Here is a 16,530-nt window from a genome sequence, read left to right as displayed (position 1 = left end):
GGGTGAGGGGGTTTATGTTCATATGCTGTGGAGGAGGCCTGAGCGATAAAATATGCATGCAAGAGTTTGCTTTTCTGTACCATTTTTTTTCATTTCTTTTAGCTCCTTTCTGTTTGTATGGTGTTAAAATGTGTACGTTACTATATAGTTGTAGAGTGTGTATTATTTTATGTAGCACCAAATTCCATAGCGCTGTACAATGGGTGGACTGGACATAACAAGTAGTATGTAACATAACAAATTGACTTAGAGACAATAGATGAGGAGGGCCCTGCTCAACGAGCTTACACTCTAGAGGTCCCTCTCTTTTGCCACCAAAACAGCCCTGACATGTAGAGGCATGTACTTCACTATTCCTCTGAGGATGTGCTGTGGTATCTGCACCAAGACAGAAGCAGCAGATCTTTTAAGTCCTGTAAGTCGCAAGGTGGGCCTCCATGGATGGATCCTGGAGCCAGATGTTCCCCAGGTAAGCAACTCACCCGACCATCCAGGTGATTCATCAGACCAGGCCACCTTCTTCAATTGCTCCGTGGTTCAGTCCGTGCTCATTGCAGGTTCTTTCGACAGCGGTTAGCGTGGCCCTTGCGACAGTTGCGCAGATACTTACACTGGCCCATTTTTCCTGCTTCGAACATACCAACTTTGAGGACAAAATGTTTACTTGCTGCCCAATATATCCCACCCACTGACAGGAGCCATGATACGATTATCAGTGTTATTCACATCAACTGTCAGTGGTAATAATTATATGGCTGACCTGCTTAAAATAAAGTTTTCCCAGTAATCAGTTAAATGGAAGCACCTAAAAATTACCGAAAGTGACCCAATCTCCCACCGCGAACATATGTACACTGTCTCACCATTTTTCCTTATTGGGCTACAGCAATAACCTCATCTACTCCTACTTCTTTATGGGATGACATCTAATCACATTCATAAAATACTGAAAAAAATTTCCACTGTGAATGTCTATTTGTATGCACCATTAAGTTTGGACTTTAGGCTCCTTGTAGGTATCTTCAGATTTGAATTTTGTTTTTATATTCAAGGGGCTTTGAGAATATTTATCCGGCAAGTTTCTCTTTTTTTACCATATTGTATTTGTCATTTAATGAGTTCTATAGCAGCGTTTGCACTGCAATCAATCCTCACAGCATTCTACGGCCTTGTCTATTTCGGAAACTGGCTGCAATGCCTGCTTTAGTGCATTTTTTTTTAAAAAATTTCGGTGGTTCCCGTCGCCAGGTCTCAAACAAAAAAGGTTTTAGCATGGACATCTCAATTAAAGTTACATTTTTCAGTTAACGCCTTCATGGATGTGCTTAAACAGCCTTTCTGATATGATAAACCATGAACTCTGGCGTTTGACGTACACACTGTTGGCATTTTTGTTAACCATTTTCTTCTTCCTTACTGACCACATTTGACATACTGCCATTCCTATCGTCATTGATTAAGTTATTTATCGTTTAAGGCAGCCTTTGTAATGGAGGGTGAGGTTATGGGTAAGAAGCCCAGGACAGGAAGGAGTTTAGATAAGGCTAGCCCTTACCAATCAGGCTGATCTCCCCTTCGATGAAATTAATGTTTTTCTTCTCCAAAACCAATCATTTGCGAAAAAAGGATGGACGACGGGGGAAAAGACAAGGCAACTCATCCACCATTGATTTTTAACCACATTTATTTTAACAAACATCAGATCTTAAGATGAGCTGGAAGCAGCAACTGCAGCTCTTTTGGGTTTTGGTGTTGTGCCCTCACGGAACCCATTTCTGTAAGAAAAGAAAAATATGAAATTAAGCAACTTTAACAAAAAAAAGTACCCAAGAGCATTTTTAGATCCGCTTATCTCAGTCACAAACTGAAATCACTTAAGAACTCATATGTTCAGACATTTGTTTTTGAAACATCATCGATAAGCATGTAGGGTGGATGGATCCACGAGTATCTGTATCCACGAGTATCTGTATATTACAATATTAAAAAGGTATTGGAAATAAGCCTCAGCCGTATTCCATATACATGTAGCAATAATGCAAGAGACAAGGATGAAGTTGTCAGCCTTTTTGGAACTACACCAGAAGGGCCCTCCGTAATGAGACCCAGAACTAAAGTGTGTATTCACAGAACATTATATCTGCAGTCACTGACTTCACTATGATGCACTTAACCAAGATGAGCTACTTTTAACAGTTAACGTATGGCAAAAATCTAAGGCAAGGTCTCTAAACATAGCAAATTAACTCATTAAGACATTTTAGCATATGTAAACAATCACTAGCTGTCTTCTCATATGCCCTCCACAGAAATCTGAGTTTCATAAAGTCTGTTCTAACAGAATATTCCATAATACTGGAATTTTAACTTGGGGGGGGGGGACTGAATCAGAAGGCAAAAGCTTCTCATTGAACAGACATGAACATGTCTTACTGCAACACAAAACCACACCAAAGTACTGCCAAGCACAACATTTTCACAAACTTTGAACGAAGTGTGAGCAGAAGAACAGGAATTTTACTCGACTCTGTCCTACATCTTGCAGGAGTCTGCATTAAAGGATGCTAGCCAAGCAAGCCACTTGTTTCATATTCAACACCACATTTATACTGGAGTTGGTATCTGTCACCAGTTCGCATAAGGAAAAAGCCACACAACTTTAAATACAAAGCATTTGGCGCCAAAATTCAAGATATGAAAAAGGAGCCATAACGCAAGCACCAAGAGACCACCCAAGTAGCGTTGAAAGCTTAGTGTAATTCAGTTAGCAAAACGTTAAAAATTAAATCTGTTTAGCAGATAGAGAAACTTAACTTGCCCTTTGATAAATCAATCCACACAAAACACTAACACCACAGAAGTTTGAAAACTTTTTTTTTTCTCGCTAGATTGTGTGATGCTTACCTGAACCGACGGTAGACAACCTTGAGATGCCTCATACGACCGGTGCCAGTGGTGTTGCGTCTCTTGGCCTTAGCGCTCCAGTTATCTAAAATTAAATTCAGGTTGAATTGTAAATAAAAGTTCAAGCATCAGCTGCCTTTGGCTTCAAGTTCCCACATTACCATACAATGTAGAAATAACTACAGCTTTAGGTTTACAGTCTTGCCATAAGGATCTATTTAAGTACTTAAAACATCCCACAGAGCTCCCCGGCTCTTAAGCCACATGCTTCATAGGCAAGTAGTTCTCCAGTTTTTTCCATACTACGTCACCTACATCTTTAATAGTTGCTCATACTCTGAACGAATAAAGTCAGAGCCTTTCAGAATAATGATTATGTGTTACAGTGTTAATACCCACTGTATATGGACATACAACTTAACTTATAAAACAAGCAAGCTTCCTTAGAGAAGACATTCATTGGCGAATGAAAGACATGCAGTCACATCTAGCCCCCTAAATCTTGGTTTGCAGTGTTACATAACAGGTTTTTTCTTTTTTACACTAGGCACTCACACTTTCTCTTGCGCTTAGCTGGGTAACCACACTTTCCACAGGTGGACTTCTGCAGATGGTATGCCTTAGATCCACAGCGACGGCACAGGGTGTGCGTCTTGTTCCGGCGTTTACCGAATGACGATGTTCCCTTCGTCTAAAAACAAATGTGTAAGACCATACAGTCAAATACCAAAGTACCCAACAGGCATATAATAACACACAGATACAGCATTTACCTCAGTTTAAAGAGCGAAATCATGAAATGTCATATGTTCAGACATTTATTATTACCAGCATCATTGATAAATGCAGTCCATGTAGCAAATAACGCCCACTCTACAGTATGATGGCTTCTACTGCTTGTGCTGGGGGATGCATAACTTCTGACACAGCAATAACACATGGGCAAGCATAGGGCTTTCCCGGCGGGAATGTATGAGGCCATGGCGCGCACTTTAATAATATAGACACACAAACATCTCCTAGAAATAAATTTATTCCGGCTCAAACCCATAAGCACAGCCTCGCTGAACATGTTATTTCATCAAATATAAGCAAATAACATGCAGTAAATTAAAACATAACGACAACGCTGGGAACTATTACTTTTTAAGCACGCTGACGGCCCGGCATCTACTATTTCAACCGTAGAGAAGATTCAAGGCCCTCAGGCCGCCCCTTGTAAAATCGCTTATAATGCAGCATCCTCAGATCATACAGGGCGGTGTGCACTAGGAATAACATGTCCAGCAAGCAACCAGAACTCTTGGACTTTAACAGGACACATTAAGGACGGATGATACCGGATTGTATTTTGAAGAGCAACACGACACTCACCATCTTCCCCAGCGGCCGATACGACAGAGACCGGAACTTTACAACTACATCCGCTATATCGTGGAGAACTACTTCCGGGTGTGCGTCAGTCGGAAGGCTGCGCACACGCACTACCGTGCTATCATTCTCTCCATATTTGATAAGGGCAAGTGTTTGGTTCTGTTCAGTATATTAGTTATATTTGTAACATTTGTGTTGATGCTCGCAGGGTAACATGAAGGATTTTCTATGGTTATGATATGGAAGCACTTTGCTGGTGTCAGTATTCTAAATGGAAGACGGACATATTTACCCAATTTTTGGAGTTTGAGTACAGTGATGATGCATTTATTTAACTTCTATAGAGTTCTATCATGGCCACCCTCTTAATTTTTAGGGGTCATTACCAGCGATATATATATATATATATATATATATATATATATATTCTATAAAATATAAGCAAATAACACACACATATATATATATATATATATATATATATATATACAAACCAAAGGGAGCGGCTGCACACTCAGAAATATTGCAAATATACACAGGCTGTTATTTTCCCGGGTACTCCAAAAATAGCCTGATATATGTAACCAAAGAAAAATGGGCACTCACGGGTCTTTGTAGTAAAGTGCATTAAACACTAGTTTATTTCAATCACCACGGCCAACGTTTCGGACCACCTCCGGTCCTTTCTCAAGATCATTTTTCTTTGGTTACGTATATATATATAGATAGATAGATAGATAGATATATATTTATATATATATATGTATATATATCTATCTATATATACATATATATATATATATATCTATATATACATATATATATATATATATATATATATATATATATATAGTAGAAGTATTATTAATCACTCATCTACAGATACCAAACAAGCCAGAAGGCTTGTTTTTCCCTCAGAATTCTCATGGTGCTGTCACAGCCACAAGGGATTCTGGGTAGGCGCATGCAAATAAGGCTAACAATTATCACATTTTACCTCTATATCCACTTTATACACGGATCCCTTGAAAGTAATTGCCTGCTGTACAGGACAGCCTTTAGACAAAACTCGGGAAGAGGTGCAATAGCCAGATCACCGCTCATGGACAGCTGTTTTTTGTATTTAAGTTTATTATACAAAACTGGTTATGGTAAAACAGACATCAACCTGTTTTAGCAGGAATACAAAGGTCAGTAATATTGGTACAGATAGACGATAAGCAGTACTGCGACGCAGCGCAGGGCAATACACGTTACAGTACGACTTCAGTTTACGGAAGGCTCAGTAGAAGCAGTGTACAATTACATTCCCAGACGTGGCGCATATGGTTAGCACTTTAGTGGAACATAACCTGGGGAAATGGGGGGGGGAAGGGGGCCGAGGAGAATGGGACTAGTCTTCAGCTTCTAGACTGTCCTTGAGAGAGTAGTCTCTCAGCAGGCTGTGGATAAGCCTGCGGCAGTCACGGACTGTGACCTGCTCCCTCCTCAGCACCAGGCGGTTCCTGGCAAACCATAAAGCGTCCTTTACACAGCACATGAGGCGCCAAGCATCCTCAATGGCGCTCTCCGTGTGTGTCCCTTGGAAAAGTCCGTAAAGTACCGAATGGAAGGACAGGTACTTTCTCTCGATAGAGTCTTTGAGATCCAGCTCCAGGGCTCTGAACAAGGCCTGTGCAAACGGGCACTGCCAGAACAAGTGGAGGGAAGTCTCCTCCTCCACAATGCACTGTGGGCAGTGTCTATATCTGCACAGCCCCCTGGCATGCATAAATGTCCTTAGGGGGAGGCCTCCCTGAATGGCCATCCATGCAATGTCTTTGTGCCTGTTGGTTAGCCTGCTCGACGACACGTTAGCCCAGACAATCTTGGCTGTGGCGTCGGGGAGCCCTGGGATGTTCTCGATAGTGTCTTTGGCTCTGATGAGCTTGTGGATCACACGGGGTAACCACAAGTCTGGTTTAACTCCCTCCAGTTGGTGCTCCCTTACAAATTTGCCCACGTCCGAGTAGAACCAGGGCATGGTCCGATTGTAAGGGATGGAGCTGTCCCACTTTTCCCACTTGAGCTGCCTCCACAGGGGCAGCAGGAAGAAGCGAGACATGGAGTTTCCAGCAGAGCCTTTCACTACGTCTCTGAGAGTCCTGCGCACGCAGTTGCACACAAAGAAGGTCCTCAGCATGGTAGGGATGTCAGGCACTCCTTTGCCTCCCTTGCCGGGTTCCTTGTACATCACTGCGCGCTTTACTCTGTCCATTTTGGAGCCCCAGATGAAGTGGAAAACCGCTCGGTTGATAGCTCGGTGAATGGTGACCAGCAGGGGCCACGCCTGAGCCACGTACTGCAGCACGGGAAGAATCTCGTTGCGCAGCACCAGCACTTTCCCTTTGATGGTAAGGTCTCTGAGGCTCCACAGCCCAAATTTCTGCTTTACCTTGTTGAGTCTCTCCTCCCAGCTTTTCAGGGCCGCGCCGTCTCTGCCGAACCAGACTCCCAGGATGGACTCATGGACAGCTGTTTCCAACTTCAAGGGACTCGTCAGTATGAGGTTGTGATAATAGCTTAATAGTTGAGGCTTGGGTAGCTAAGAAATATCATTACATAAGTTATGGTGGGTAAAAGGTGATATATATATATACCGTATTTGCCCGAATATAGGCCGCACTCCCCCCCCCACATTAAGTCTTTAAAGTGGGGGTGCAGCCTGTATTTGGGGTCTAGTGCAGGAATGCGCAATTTGTATCGCCCGCGGCGGGCAGGCAGCAGGTTTAGGATACAGATCGCCCACAGCGGTGCAGGGGACCTGCATCCTACTCTCCGATGCGCTGAGACAGCCTCCCCTGTCAGCACTTTCCACGGGGGCAGTGCCGGCATAGGAGGTTGTCTAAGCGCACCGTGCAGACGTTCACCGGCTGCGGCGATGCACTAAACAACCACCGCTTGCGGCATGTCTGCTCGATGTGCTTTAACAATAACCCTTGCCGGGAATACCCACGATGTACGTTAACAATCTTTCTTGCCGGCACAAAGTTGTATATATGTACTGTGTATATGCCCCCTGCCGGCCCCGCAAGACCCTGGGGAGTCTGCACTGGTAAGTCTGGGGGGGGGCACATTTTGAGGGCAGAGTGGCAGCATATCTCGGGAGGGGGGGGCACATCTTGGGGCAGAGTGGCGAGCATATCTCGGGGGGGCACATCTTGGGGACAGAGTGGCAGCATATCTGGGGTGGGCAGAGTGACAGCGTATCTATTCCATTGTGTATTTTTTACTAAGAATTTTTTTTCTTAAAAATGTTTAGAAATAATCATTATGTCAATAGTATACCCAGGAAAATAGGTAATATAGAGAAGTAATGGTTTTGATTCAGTCCTGAATCTACAATATGGTTACCCCATTTTAGAACAACATCTTAACTTGTGGGACTCAAAGCTGCAGTTAGTGGGTTTTGTGTGACAGTAACAATTTTAAGCCACTGTCCCATTGTCCTGGGTAACTATCCCACTGGCCAGGAATCGGGCAGTGAAAGCATGGGCTGGTTGGGGTGATCCAGTGAGGTAAAACATCAGTGGAGGAATATGCAGATACCTTTGCACTCTGTCAACATGTATATCATTAAGTTCTCACTGCTTGCTTATAATTTGCGAGTCTTCTCCAGTTTTCATATAATTGCATTTTGCACAGAAGGACTGCGTAGCATAATTGAGTGAATCTTTTAAGGTCTTTATTACCCATATTGTACCCTGTGTAATATAATTCATGGCATACTATTAAACATCTTGAACAAGGACAATCTCTTTGCTTTTCTCTCTGCCAGCATGCATTTGAATAATTTCCTATTATTTGTCTGGTTCTCCTTTACAAGTCTTGTCCACTTTTGACCTTCTTTCCTTTTATACAGAAGGACAGTAAGCAGAAGACGAAACATCGTTGAGGGAATATTTTTCTGGATGGGGTTGTGTGAGGCCTCATTCAGTATGGTTCTGTGTGAGGCTTTGCTCAATGTGGTTCCATGGTGTAATGGTTAGCACTCTGGACTTTGAATCCAGTGATCCGAGTTCAAATCTCGGTGGAACCTAATGTTTCTTGATAAGTTATGACCACGCTTACTTTCCACAGCAGAAGGAGGGAATCACAAACAAAAAGTCAGTTCTTACCTGTTGGCATGCTCTTAAAAAAACCAAATCTTCCACTTTTGCTATTGCTCACACAGCAAAAAATCTATTCTTACCCTGTGTAATATCGTTCATGGCATACTATTCAACATCTTGAACTTTCCAAAGATGTTTTATGAGTGTGTTTCTCAGATCGTATGATGTACCAATAATGCAAATGAAAAGTTTCTCATTGTTTGCTTCTACTTTGCGAATCTTCCCCGGTTTTCACTATTTTTCCTATTGTACACACGTACTGGAAGCTAAAAGACTAAACACAATTTGTTGGTTATTTTTTGGCCCTGTTGTTTGTTGCTCTGCCCCAGGCCATGTGTTTTGTTAAGTTTTGTGTGAGGTTCCATGGTGTAATGGTTAGCACTCTGGACTCTGAATCCAGCGATCCGAGTTCAAATCTCGGTGGGACCTCTTCTTTATCTTTAGCCTTAACGCGCTTGCACACTACCTTCCTTCAAAAATCACAAGAGTGGAATGACCAAGAAAAGCTTCTTCTTACCCTGTGTAATATTACCCATGGCATACTATTAAACCCTCTTGAACTTTCCAATGACGTTTTGTGAGTGTTGCTCAGATCGTATTATAAACCATGAAACATCATGTAACAGTTTCAGTCTTTGGATACATGTAAAATGAAGACATGGTTAATATTTGACTTCTTGTTTCAATGTCTATAACATTTGGCCCAGTAGAGGAAGCACAAGGACAATCTCTTTTCTTTTCTCTCTGCCAGCATGCATTTGAATAATTTCCTATTATTTGTCTGCTTCTCCTTTACAAGTCTTGTCCACTTTTGACCTTCTTTCCATTTATACAGAAGGACAGTAAGCAGAAGACGAAACATCGTTGAGGGAATATTTTTCTGGATGGGGTTGTGTAAGGCCTCATTCAGTATGGTTCCGTGTGAGGCTTTGCTCAATGTTGTCCATGGTGTAATGGTTAGCACTCTGGACTTTGAATCCAGTGATCCGAGTTCAAATCTCGGTGGAACCTAATGTTTCTTGATAAGTTCTAACCACGTTTACTTTCCACAGCAGAAGGAGGGAATCACAAACAAAAAGTCAGTTCTTACCTGTTGGCATGCTCTTAAACAAACCAAATCTTCCACTTTTGCTATTGCTCACACAGTGAAAAATCTATTCTTACCCTGTGTAATATCATTCATGGCATACTATTAAACATCTTGAACTTTCCAAAGATGTTTTATGAGTGTGTTTCTCAGATCGTATGATGTACCAATAATGCAAATGAAAAGTTTCTCATTGTTTGCTTCTACTTTGCGAGTCTTCCCCGGTTTTCACTATTTTTCATATTGTACACACGTACTGGAAGCTAAAAGACTAAACACAATTTGTTGGTTATTTTTTGGCCCTGTTGTTTGTTGCTCTGCCCCAGGCCATATATTTTGTTAAGCTTTGTGTAAGGTTCCATGGTGTAATGGTTAGCACTCTGGACTCTGAATCCAGCGATCCGAGTTCAAATCTCGGTGGGACCTCTTCTTTATCTTTAGCCTTAACGTGCTTGCACACTACCTTCCTTCAAAAATCACAAGAGTAGAATGACCAAGAAAAGCTTCTTCTTTCCCTGTGTAATATTACCCATGGCATACTATTAAACCCTCTTGAACTTTCCAATGATGTTTTGCGAGTGTTGCTCAGATGGTATTATAAACCATGAAACATCATGTAACAGTTTCAGTCTTTGGATACATGTAAAATGAAGACATGGTTAACATTTGACTTCTTGTTTCAATGTCTATAACATTTGGCCCAGTAGAGGAAGCACAAGGACAATCTCTTTTCTTTTCTCTCTGCCAGCATGCATTTGAATAATTTCCTATTATTTGTCTGGTTCTCCTTTACAAGTCTTGTCCACTTTTGACCTTCTTTCCTTTTATACAGAAGGACAGTAAGCAGAAGACGAAACATCGTTGAGGGAATATTTTTCTGGATGGTGTTGTGTGAGGCCTCATTCAGTATGGTTCCATGTGAGGTTTTGCTCAATGTGGTTCCATGGTGTAATGGTTAGCACTCTGGACTTTGGATCCAGTGATCCGAGTTCAAATCTCGGTGGAACCTAATGTTTCTTGATAAGTTCTGACTACTCTTACTTTACACAGCAGAAGGAGGGAATCACAAACAAAAAGTCAGTTCTTACCTGTTGGCATGCTCTTAAACAAACCAAATCTTCCACCTTTGCTGTTTTTGCTATTGCTCACACAGCGAAAAATCTATTCTTACCCTGTGTAATATCATTCATGGCATACTATTAAACATCTTGAACCTTTCAAAGATGTTTTATGAGTGTGTTTCTCAGATCGTATGATGTACCAATAATGCAAATGAAAAGTTTCTCATTGTTTGCTTCTACTTTGCGAGTCTTCCCCGGTTTTCACTATTTTTCCTATTGTACACACGTACTGGAAGCTAAAAGACTAAACACAATTTGTTGGTTATTTTTTGGCCCTGTTGTTTGTTGCTCTGCCCCAGGCCATGTGTTTTGTTAAGGTTTGTGTGAGGTTCCATGGTGTAATGGTTAGCACTCTGGACTCTGAATCCAGCGATCTGAGTTCAAATCTCGGTGGGACCTCTTCTTTATCTTTAGCCTTAACGCGCTTGCACACTACCTTCCTTCAAAAATCACAAGAGTAGAATGACCAAGAAAAGCTTCTTCTTACCCTGTGTAATATTACCCATGGCATACTATTAAACCCTCTTGAACTTTCCAATGACGTTTTGTGAGTGTTGCTCAGATCGTATTATAAACCATGAAACATCATGTAACAGTTTCAGTCTTTGGATACATGTAAAATGAAGACATGGTTAATATTTGACTTCTTGTTTCAATGTCTATAACATTTGGCCCAGTAGAGGAAGCACAAGGACAATCTCTTTTCTTTTCTCTCTGCCAGCATGCATTTGAATAATTTCCTATTATTTGTCTGGTTCTCCTTTACAAGTCTTGTCCACTTTTGACCTTCTTTCCTTTTATACAGAAGGACAGTAAGCAGAAGACGAAACATCGTTGAGGGAATATTTTTCTGTATGGGGTTGTGTGAGGCCTCATTCAGTATGGTTCCGTGTGAGGCTTTGCTTAATGTGATTCCATGGTGTAATGGTTAGCACTCTGGACTTTGAATCCAGTGATCCGAGTTCAAATCTCGGTGGAACCTAATGTTTCTTGATAAGTTCTGACTACCCTTACTTTACGCAGAAGGAGGGAATCACAAACAAAAAGTCAGTTCTTACCTGTTGGCATGCTCTTAAACAAACCAAATCTTCCACCTTTGCTGTTTTTGCTATTGCTCACACAGCGAAAAATCTATTCTTACCCTGTGTAATATCATTCATGGCATACTATTAAACATCTTGAACTTTCCAAAGATGTTTTATGAGTATGTTTCTCAGATCGTATGATGTACCAATAATGCAAATGAAAAGTTTCTCATTGTTTGCTTCTACTTTGCGAGTCTTCCCCGGTTTTCACTATTTTTCCTATTGTACACACGTACTGGAAGCTAAAAGACTAAACACAATTTGTTGGTTATATTTTGGCCCTGTTGTTTGTTGCTCTGCCCCAGGCCATGTATTTTGTTAAGCTTTGTGTAAGGTTCCATGGTGTAATGGTTAGCACTCTGGACTCTGAATCCAGCGATCCGAGTTCAAATCTCGGTGGGACCTCTCCTTTATCTTTAGCCTTAACGCGCTTGCACACTACTTTCCTTCAAAAATCACAAGAGTAGAATGACCAAGAAAAGCTTCTTCTTACCCTGTGTAATATTACCCATGGCATACTATTAAACCCTCTTGAACTTTCCAATGACGTTTTGTGAGTGTTTCTCAGATCGTATTATAAACCATGAAACATCATGTAACAGTTTCAGTCTTTGGATACATGTAAAATGAAGACATGGTTAATATTTGACTTCTTGTTTCAATGTCTATAACATTTGGCCCAGTAGAGGAAGCACAAGGACAATCTCTTTTCTTTTCTCTCTGCCAGCATGCATTTGAATAATTTCCTATTATTTGTCTGGTTCTCCTTTACAAGTCTTGTCCACTTTTGACCTTCTTTCCATTTATACAGAAGGACAGTAAGCAGAAGACGAAACATCGTTGAGGGAATATTTTTCTGGATGGGGTTGTGTGAGGCCTCATTCAGTATGGTTTCGTGTGAGGCTTTGCTCAATGTGGTTCCATGGTGTAATCGTTAGCACTCTGGACTTTGAATCCAGTGATCCGAGTTCAAATCTCGCTGGAACCTAATGTTTCTTGATAAGTTCTAACCATGCTTACTTTCCACAGCAGAAGGAGGGAATCACAAACAAAAAGTCAGTTCTTACCTGTTGGCATGCTCTTAAACAAACCAAATCTTCCACTTTTGCTATTGCTCACACAGTGAAAAATCTATTCTTACCCTGTGTAATATCATTCATGGCATACTATTAAACATCTTGAACTTTCCAAAGATGTTTTATGAGTGTGTTTCTCAGATCGTATGATGTACCAATAATGCAAATGAAAAGTTTCTCATTGTTTGCTTCTACTTTGCGAGTCTTCCCCGGTTTTCACTATTTTTCCTATTGTACACACGTACTGGAAGCTAAAAGACTAAACACAATTTGTTGGTTATTTTTTGGCCCTGTTGTTTGTTGCTCTGCCCCAGGCCATGTGTTCTGTTAAGGTTTGTGTGAGGTTCCATGGTGTAATGGTTAGCACTCTGGACTCTGAATCAAGCGATCTGAGTTCAAATCTCGGTGGGACCTCTTCTTTATCTTTAGCCTTAACACGCTTGCACACTACCTTCCTTCAAAAATCACAAGAGTAGAATGACCAAGAAAAGCTTCTTCTTACCCTGTGTAATATTACCCATGGCATACTATTAAACCCTCTTGAACTTTCCAATGATGTTTTGCGAGTGTTGCTCAGATGGTATTATAAACCATGAAATATCATGTAACAGTTTCAGTCTTTGGATACATGTAAAATGAAGACATGGTTAACATTTGACTTCTTGTTTCAATGTCTATAACATTTGGCCCAGTAGAGGAAGCACAAGGACAATCTCTTTTCTTTTCTCTCTGCCAGCATGCATTTGAATAATTTCCTATTATTTGTCTGGTTCTCCTTTACAAGTCTTGTCCACTTTTGACCTTCTTTCCTTTTATACAGAAGGACAGTAAGCAGAAGACGAAACATCGTTGAGGGAATATTTTTCTGGATGGGGTTGTGTGAGGCCTCATTCAGTATGGTTCCGTGTGAGGCTTTGCTCAATGTGGTTCCATGGTGTAATGGTTAGCACTCTGGACTTTGAATCTAGTGATCCGAGTTCAAATCTCAGTGGAACCTAATGATTCTTGTTAAGGTATGACTACGCTTACTTTACGCAGAAGGAGGGAATCACAAACAAAAAGTCAGTTCTTACCTGTTGGCATGCTCTTAAACAAACCAAATCTTCCACCTTTGCTGTTTTTGCTATTGCTCACACAGCGAAAAATCTATTCTTACCCTGTGTAATATCATTCATGGCATACTATTAAACATCTTGAACTTTCCAAAGATGTTTTATGAGTGTGTTTCTCAGATCGTATGATGTACCAATAATGCAAATGAAAAGTTTCTCATTGTTTGCTTCTACTTTGCGAGTCTTCCCCGGTTTTCACTATTTTTCCTATTGTACACACGTACTGGAAGCTAAAAGACTAAACACAATTTGTTGGTTATATTTTGGCCCTGTTGTTTGTTGCTCTGCCCCAGGCCATGTATTTTGTTAAGCTTTGTGTAAGGTTCCATGGTGTAATGGTTAGCACTCTGGATTTTGAATCCAGTGATCCGAGTTCAAATCTCGGTGGAACCTAATGTTTCTTGATAAGTTCTAACCATGCTTACTTTCCACAGCAGAAGGAGGGAATCACAAACAAAAAGTCAGTTCTTACCTGTTGGCATGCTCTTAAACAAACCAAATCTTCCACTTTTGCTATTGCTCACACAGTGAAAAATCTATTCTTACCCTGTGTAATATCATTCATGGCATACTATTAAACATCTTGAACTTTCCAAAGATGTTTTATGAGTGTGTTTCTCAGATCGTATGATGTACCAATAATGCAAATGAAAAGTTTCTCATTGTTTGCTTCTACTTTGCGAGTCTTCCCCGGTTTTCACTATTTTTCCTATTGTACACACGTACTGGAAGCTAAAAGACTAAACACAATTTGTTGGTTATTTTTTGGCCCTGTTGTTTGTTGCTCTGCCCCAGGCCATGTGTTTTGTTAAGTTTTGTGTGAGGTTCCATGGTGTAATGGTTAGCACTCTGGACTCTGAATCCAGCGATCCGAGTTCAAATCTCGGTGGGACCTCTTCTTTAGCCTTAACGCGCTTGCACACTACCTTCCTTCAAAAATCACAAGAGTAGAATGACCAAGAAAAGCTTCTTCTTACCCTGTGTAATATTACCCATGGCATACTATGAAACCCTCTTGAACTTTCCAGTGACGTTTTGTGAGTGTTGCTCAGATGGTATTATAAACCATGAAACATCATGTAACAGTTTCAGTCTTTGGATACATGTAAAATGAAGACATGGTTAATATTTGACTTCTTGTTTCAATGTCTATAACATTTGGCCCAGTAGAGGAAGCACAAGGACAATCTCTTTTCTTTTCTCTCTGCCAGCATGCATTTGAATAATTTCCTATTATTTGTCTGGTTCTCCTTTACAAGTCTTGTCCACTTTTGACCTTCTTTCCATTTATACAGAAGGACAGTAAGCAGAAGACGAAACATCGTTGAGGGAATATTTTTCTGGATGGGGTTGTGTGAGGCCTCATTCAGTATGGTTCCGTGTGAGACTTTGCCCTATGTGGTTCCATGGTGTAATGGTTAGCACTCTGGACTTTGAATCCAGTGATCCGAGTTCAAATCTCGGTGGAACCTAACGTTTCTTGATAAGTTCTGACTACCCTTACTTTACACAGCAGAAGGAGGGAATCACAAACAAAAAGTCAGTTCTTACCTGTTGGCATGCTCTTAAACAAACCAAATCTTCCACCTTTGCTGTTTTTGCTATTGCTCACACAGTGAAAAATCTATTCTTACCCTGTGTAATATCATTCATGGCATACTATTAAACATCTTGAACTTTCCAAAGATGTTTTATGAGTGTGTTTCTCAGATCGTATGATGTACCAATAATGCAAATGAAAAGTTTCTCATTGTTTGCTTCTACTTTGCGAGTCTTCCCCGGTTTTCACTATTTTTCCTATTGTACACACGTACTGGAAGCTAAAAGACTAAACACAATTTGTTGGTTATTTTTTGGCCCTGTTGTTTGTTGCTCTGCCCCAGGCCATGTATTTTGTTAAGCTTTGTGTAAGGTTCCATGGTGTAATGGTTAGCACTCTGGACTCTGAATCCAGCGATCCGAGTTCAAATCTCGGTGGGACCTCTTCTTTATCTTTAGCCTTAACGCGCTTGCACACTACTTTCCTTCAAAAATCACAAGAGTAGAATGACCAAGAAAAGCTTCTTCTTACCCTGTGTAATATTACCCATGGCATACTATTAAACCCTCTTGAACTTTCCAATGATGTTTTGCGAGTGTTGCTCAGATGGTATTATAAACCATGAAACATCATGTAACAGTTTCAGTATTTGGATACATGTAAAATGAAGACATGGTTAACATTTGACTTCTTGTTTCAATGTCTATAACATTTGGCCCAGTAGAGGAAGCACAAGGACAATCTCTTTTCTTTTCTCTCTGCCAGCATGCATTTGAATAATTTCCTATTATTTGTCTGGTTCTCCTTTACAAGTCTTGTCCACTTTTGACCTTCTTTCCATTTATACAGAAGGACAGTAAGCAGAAGACGAAACATCGTTGAGGGAATATTTTTCTGGATGGGGTTGTGTGAGGCCTCATTCAGTATGGTTCCGTGTGAGGCTTTGCTCAATGTGGTTCCATGGTGTAATGGTTAGCACTCTGGACTTTGAATCCAGTGATCCGAGTTCAAATCTCAGTGGAACCTAATGTTTCTTGATAAATTCTAACCATGCTTACTTTCCGCAGAAGGAGGGAATCA

At 40.8% G+C, this 16,530-nt stretch overlaps 1 protein-coding gene and 18 non-coding genes across 19 annotated transcripts; 16 read left to right on the top strand and 3 right to left on the bottom strand.

The window, feature by feature from the left end:
- Positions 1-1,666: 1,666 nt before the first annotated feature.
- Positions 1,667-4,375, bottom strand: RPL37 (ribosomal protein L37). The gene is made up of 4 exons (XM_053448097.1): positions 4,279-4,375; positions 3,460-3,595; positions 2,905-2,989; positions 1,667-1,775 (listed from the first exon to the last, which is right to left on the bottom strand). Exons 1-4 carry the CDS (start codon positions 4,279-4,281, stop codon positions 1,706-1,708), a joined length of 294 nt encoding a protein of 97 aa, XP_053304072.1. The 5' UTR covers positions 4,282-4,375; the 3' UTR covers positions 1,667-1,705.
- LOC128468566 (small nucleolar RNA SNORD72) lies at positions 1,846-1,925 on the bottom strand. The gene has a single exon (XR_008345865.1). It is a non-coding gene; the product is annotated as a small nucleolar RNA SNORD72 (small nucleolar RNA).
- Positions 3,671-3,750, bottom strand: LOC128468569 (small nucleolar RNA SNORD72). The gene has a single exon (XR_008345869.1). It is a non-coding gene; the product is annotated as a small nucleolar RNA SNORD72 (small nucleolar RNA).
- A 3,909-nt stretch (positions 4,376-8,284) lies between the features above and the next one.
- Positions 8,285-8,356, top strand: TRNAQ-UUG (transfer RNA glutamine (anticodon UUG)). The gene has a single exon. It is a non-coding gene; the product is annotated as a tRNA-Gln (tRNA).
- A 430-nt stretch (positions 8,357-8,786) lies between these two features.
- On the top strand, positions 8,787-8,858 carry TRNAQ-CUG (transfer RNA glutamine (anticodon CUG)). Its single transcript has one exon. It is a non-coding gene; the product is annotated as a tRNA-Gln (tRNA).
- Positions 8,859-9,370: 512 nt separating this feature from the next.
- TRNAQ-UUG (transfer RNA glutamine (anticodon UUG)) lies at positions 9,371-9,440 on the top strand. The gene has a single exon. It is a non-coding gene; the product is annotated as a tRNA-Gln (tRNA).
- Positions 9,441-9,870: 430 nt separating this feature from the next.
- TRNAQ-CUG (transfer RNA glutamine (anticodon CUG)) lies at positions 9,871-9,942 on the top strand. The gene has a single exon. It is a non-coding gene; the product is annotated as a tRNA-Gln (tRNA).
- A 511-nt stretch (positions 9,943-10,453) lies between these two features.
- TRNAQ-UUG (transfer RNA glutamine (anticodon UUG)) lies at positions 10,454-10,525 on the top strand. The gene has a single exon. It is a non-coding gene; the product is annotated as a tRNA-Gln (tRNA).
- Positions 10,526-10,964: 439 nt separating this feature from the next.
- Positions 10,965-11,036, top strand: TRNAQ-CUG (transfer RNA glutamine (anticodon CUG)). Its single transcript has one exon. It is a non-coding gene; the product is annotated as a tRNA-Gln (tRNA).
- Positions 11,037-11,547: 511 nt separating this feature from the next.
- TRNAQ-UUG (transfer RNA glutamine (anticodon UUG)) lies at positions 11,548-11,619 on the top strand. The gene has a single exon. It is a non-coding gene; the product is annotated as a tRNA-Gln (tRNA).
- A 436-nt stretch (positions 11,620-12,055) lies between these two features.
- Positions 12,056-12,127, top strand: TRNAQ-CUG (transfer RNA glutamine (anticodon CUG)). The gene has a single exon. It is a non-coding gene; the product is annotated as a tRNA-Gln (tRNA).
- A 511-nt stretch (positions 12,128-12,638) lies between these two features.
- TRNAQ-UUG (transfer RNA glutamine (anticodon UUG)) lies at positions 12,639-12,710 on the top strand. Its single transcript has one exon. It is a non-coding gene; the product is annotated as a tRNA-Gln (tRNA).
- Positions 12,711-13,140: 430 nt separating this feature from the next.
- Positions 13,141-13,212, top strand: TRNAQ-CUG (transfer RNA glutamine (anticodon CUG)). The gene has a single exon. It is a non-coding gene; the product is annotated as a tRNA-Gln (tRNA).
- A 511-nt stretch (positions 13,213-13,723) lies between these two features.
- On the top strand, positions 13,724-13,795 carry TRNAQ-UUG (transfer RNA glutamine (anticodon UUG)). Its single transcript has one exon. It is a non-coding gene; the product is annotated as a tRNA-Gln (tRNA).
- Positions 13,796-14,231: 436 nt separating this feature from the next.
- On the top strand, positions 14,232-14,303 carry TRNAQ-UUG (transfer RNA glutamine (anticodon UUG)). The gene has a single exon. It is a non-coding gene; the product is annotated as a tRNA-Gln (tRNA).
- A 430-nt stretch (positions 14,304-14,733) lies between these two features.
- Positions 14,734-14,805, top strand: TRNAQ-CUG (transfer RNA glutamine (anticodon CUG)). The gene has a single exon. It is a non-coding gene; the product is annotated as a tRNA-Gln (tRNA).
- A 505-nt stretch (positions 14,806-15,310) lies between these two features.
- TRNAQ-UUG (transfer RNA glutamine (anticodon UUG)) lies at positions 15,311-15,382 on the top strand. Its single transcript has one exon. It is a non-coding gene; the product is annotated as a tRNA-Gln (tRNA).
- A 439-nt stretch (positions 15,383-15,821) lies between these two features.
- On the top strand, positions 15,822-15,893 carry TRNAQ-CUG (transfer RNA glutamine (anticodon CUG)). Its single transcript has one exon. It is a non-coding gene; the product is annotated as a tRNA-Gln (tRNA).
- A 511-nt stretch (positions 15,894-16,404) lies between these two features.
- On the top strand, positions 16,405-16,476 carry TRNAQ-UUG (transfer RNA glutamine (anticodon UUG)). The gene has a single exon. It is a non-coding gene; the product is annotated as a tRNA-Gln (tRNA).
- Positions 16,477-16,530: the final 54 nt, after the last annotated feature.

The sequence above is a fragment of the Spea bombifrons genome, chromosome 1, assembly GCF_027358695.1.
Source record: "Spea bombifrons isolate aSpeBom1 chromosome 1, aSpeBom1.2.pri, whole genome shotgun sequence".
Classification (NCBI taxonomy): domain Eukaryota; kingdom Metazoa; phylum Chordata; class Amphibia; order Anura; family Pelobatidae; genus Spea; species Spea bombifrons.
This window is presented reverse-complemented; position numbering and strand designations above follow the sequence as displayed.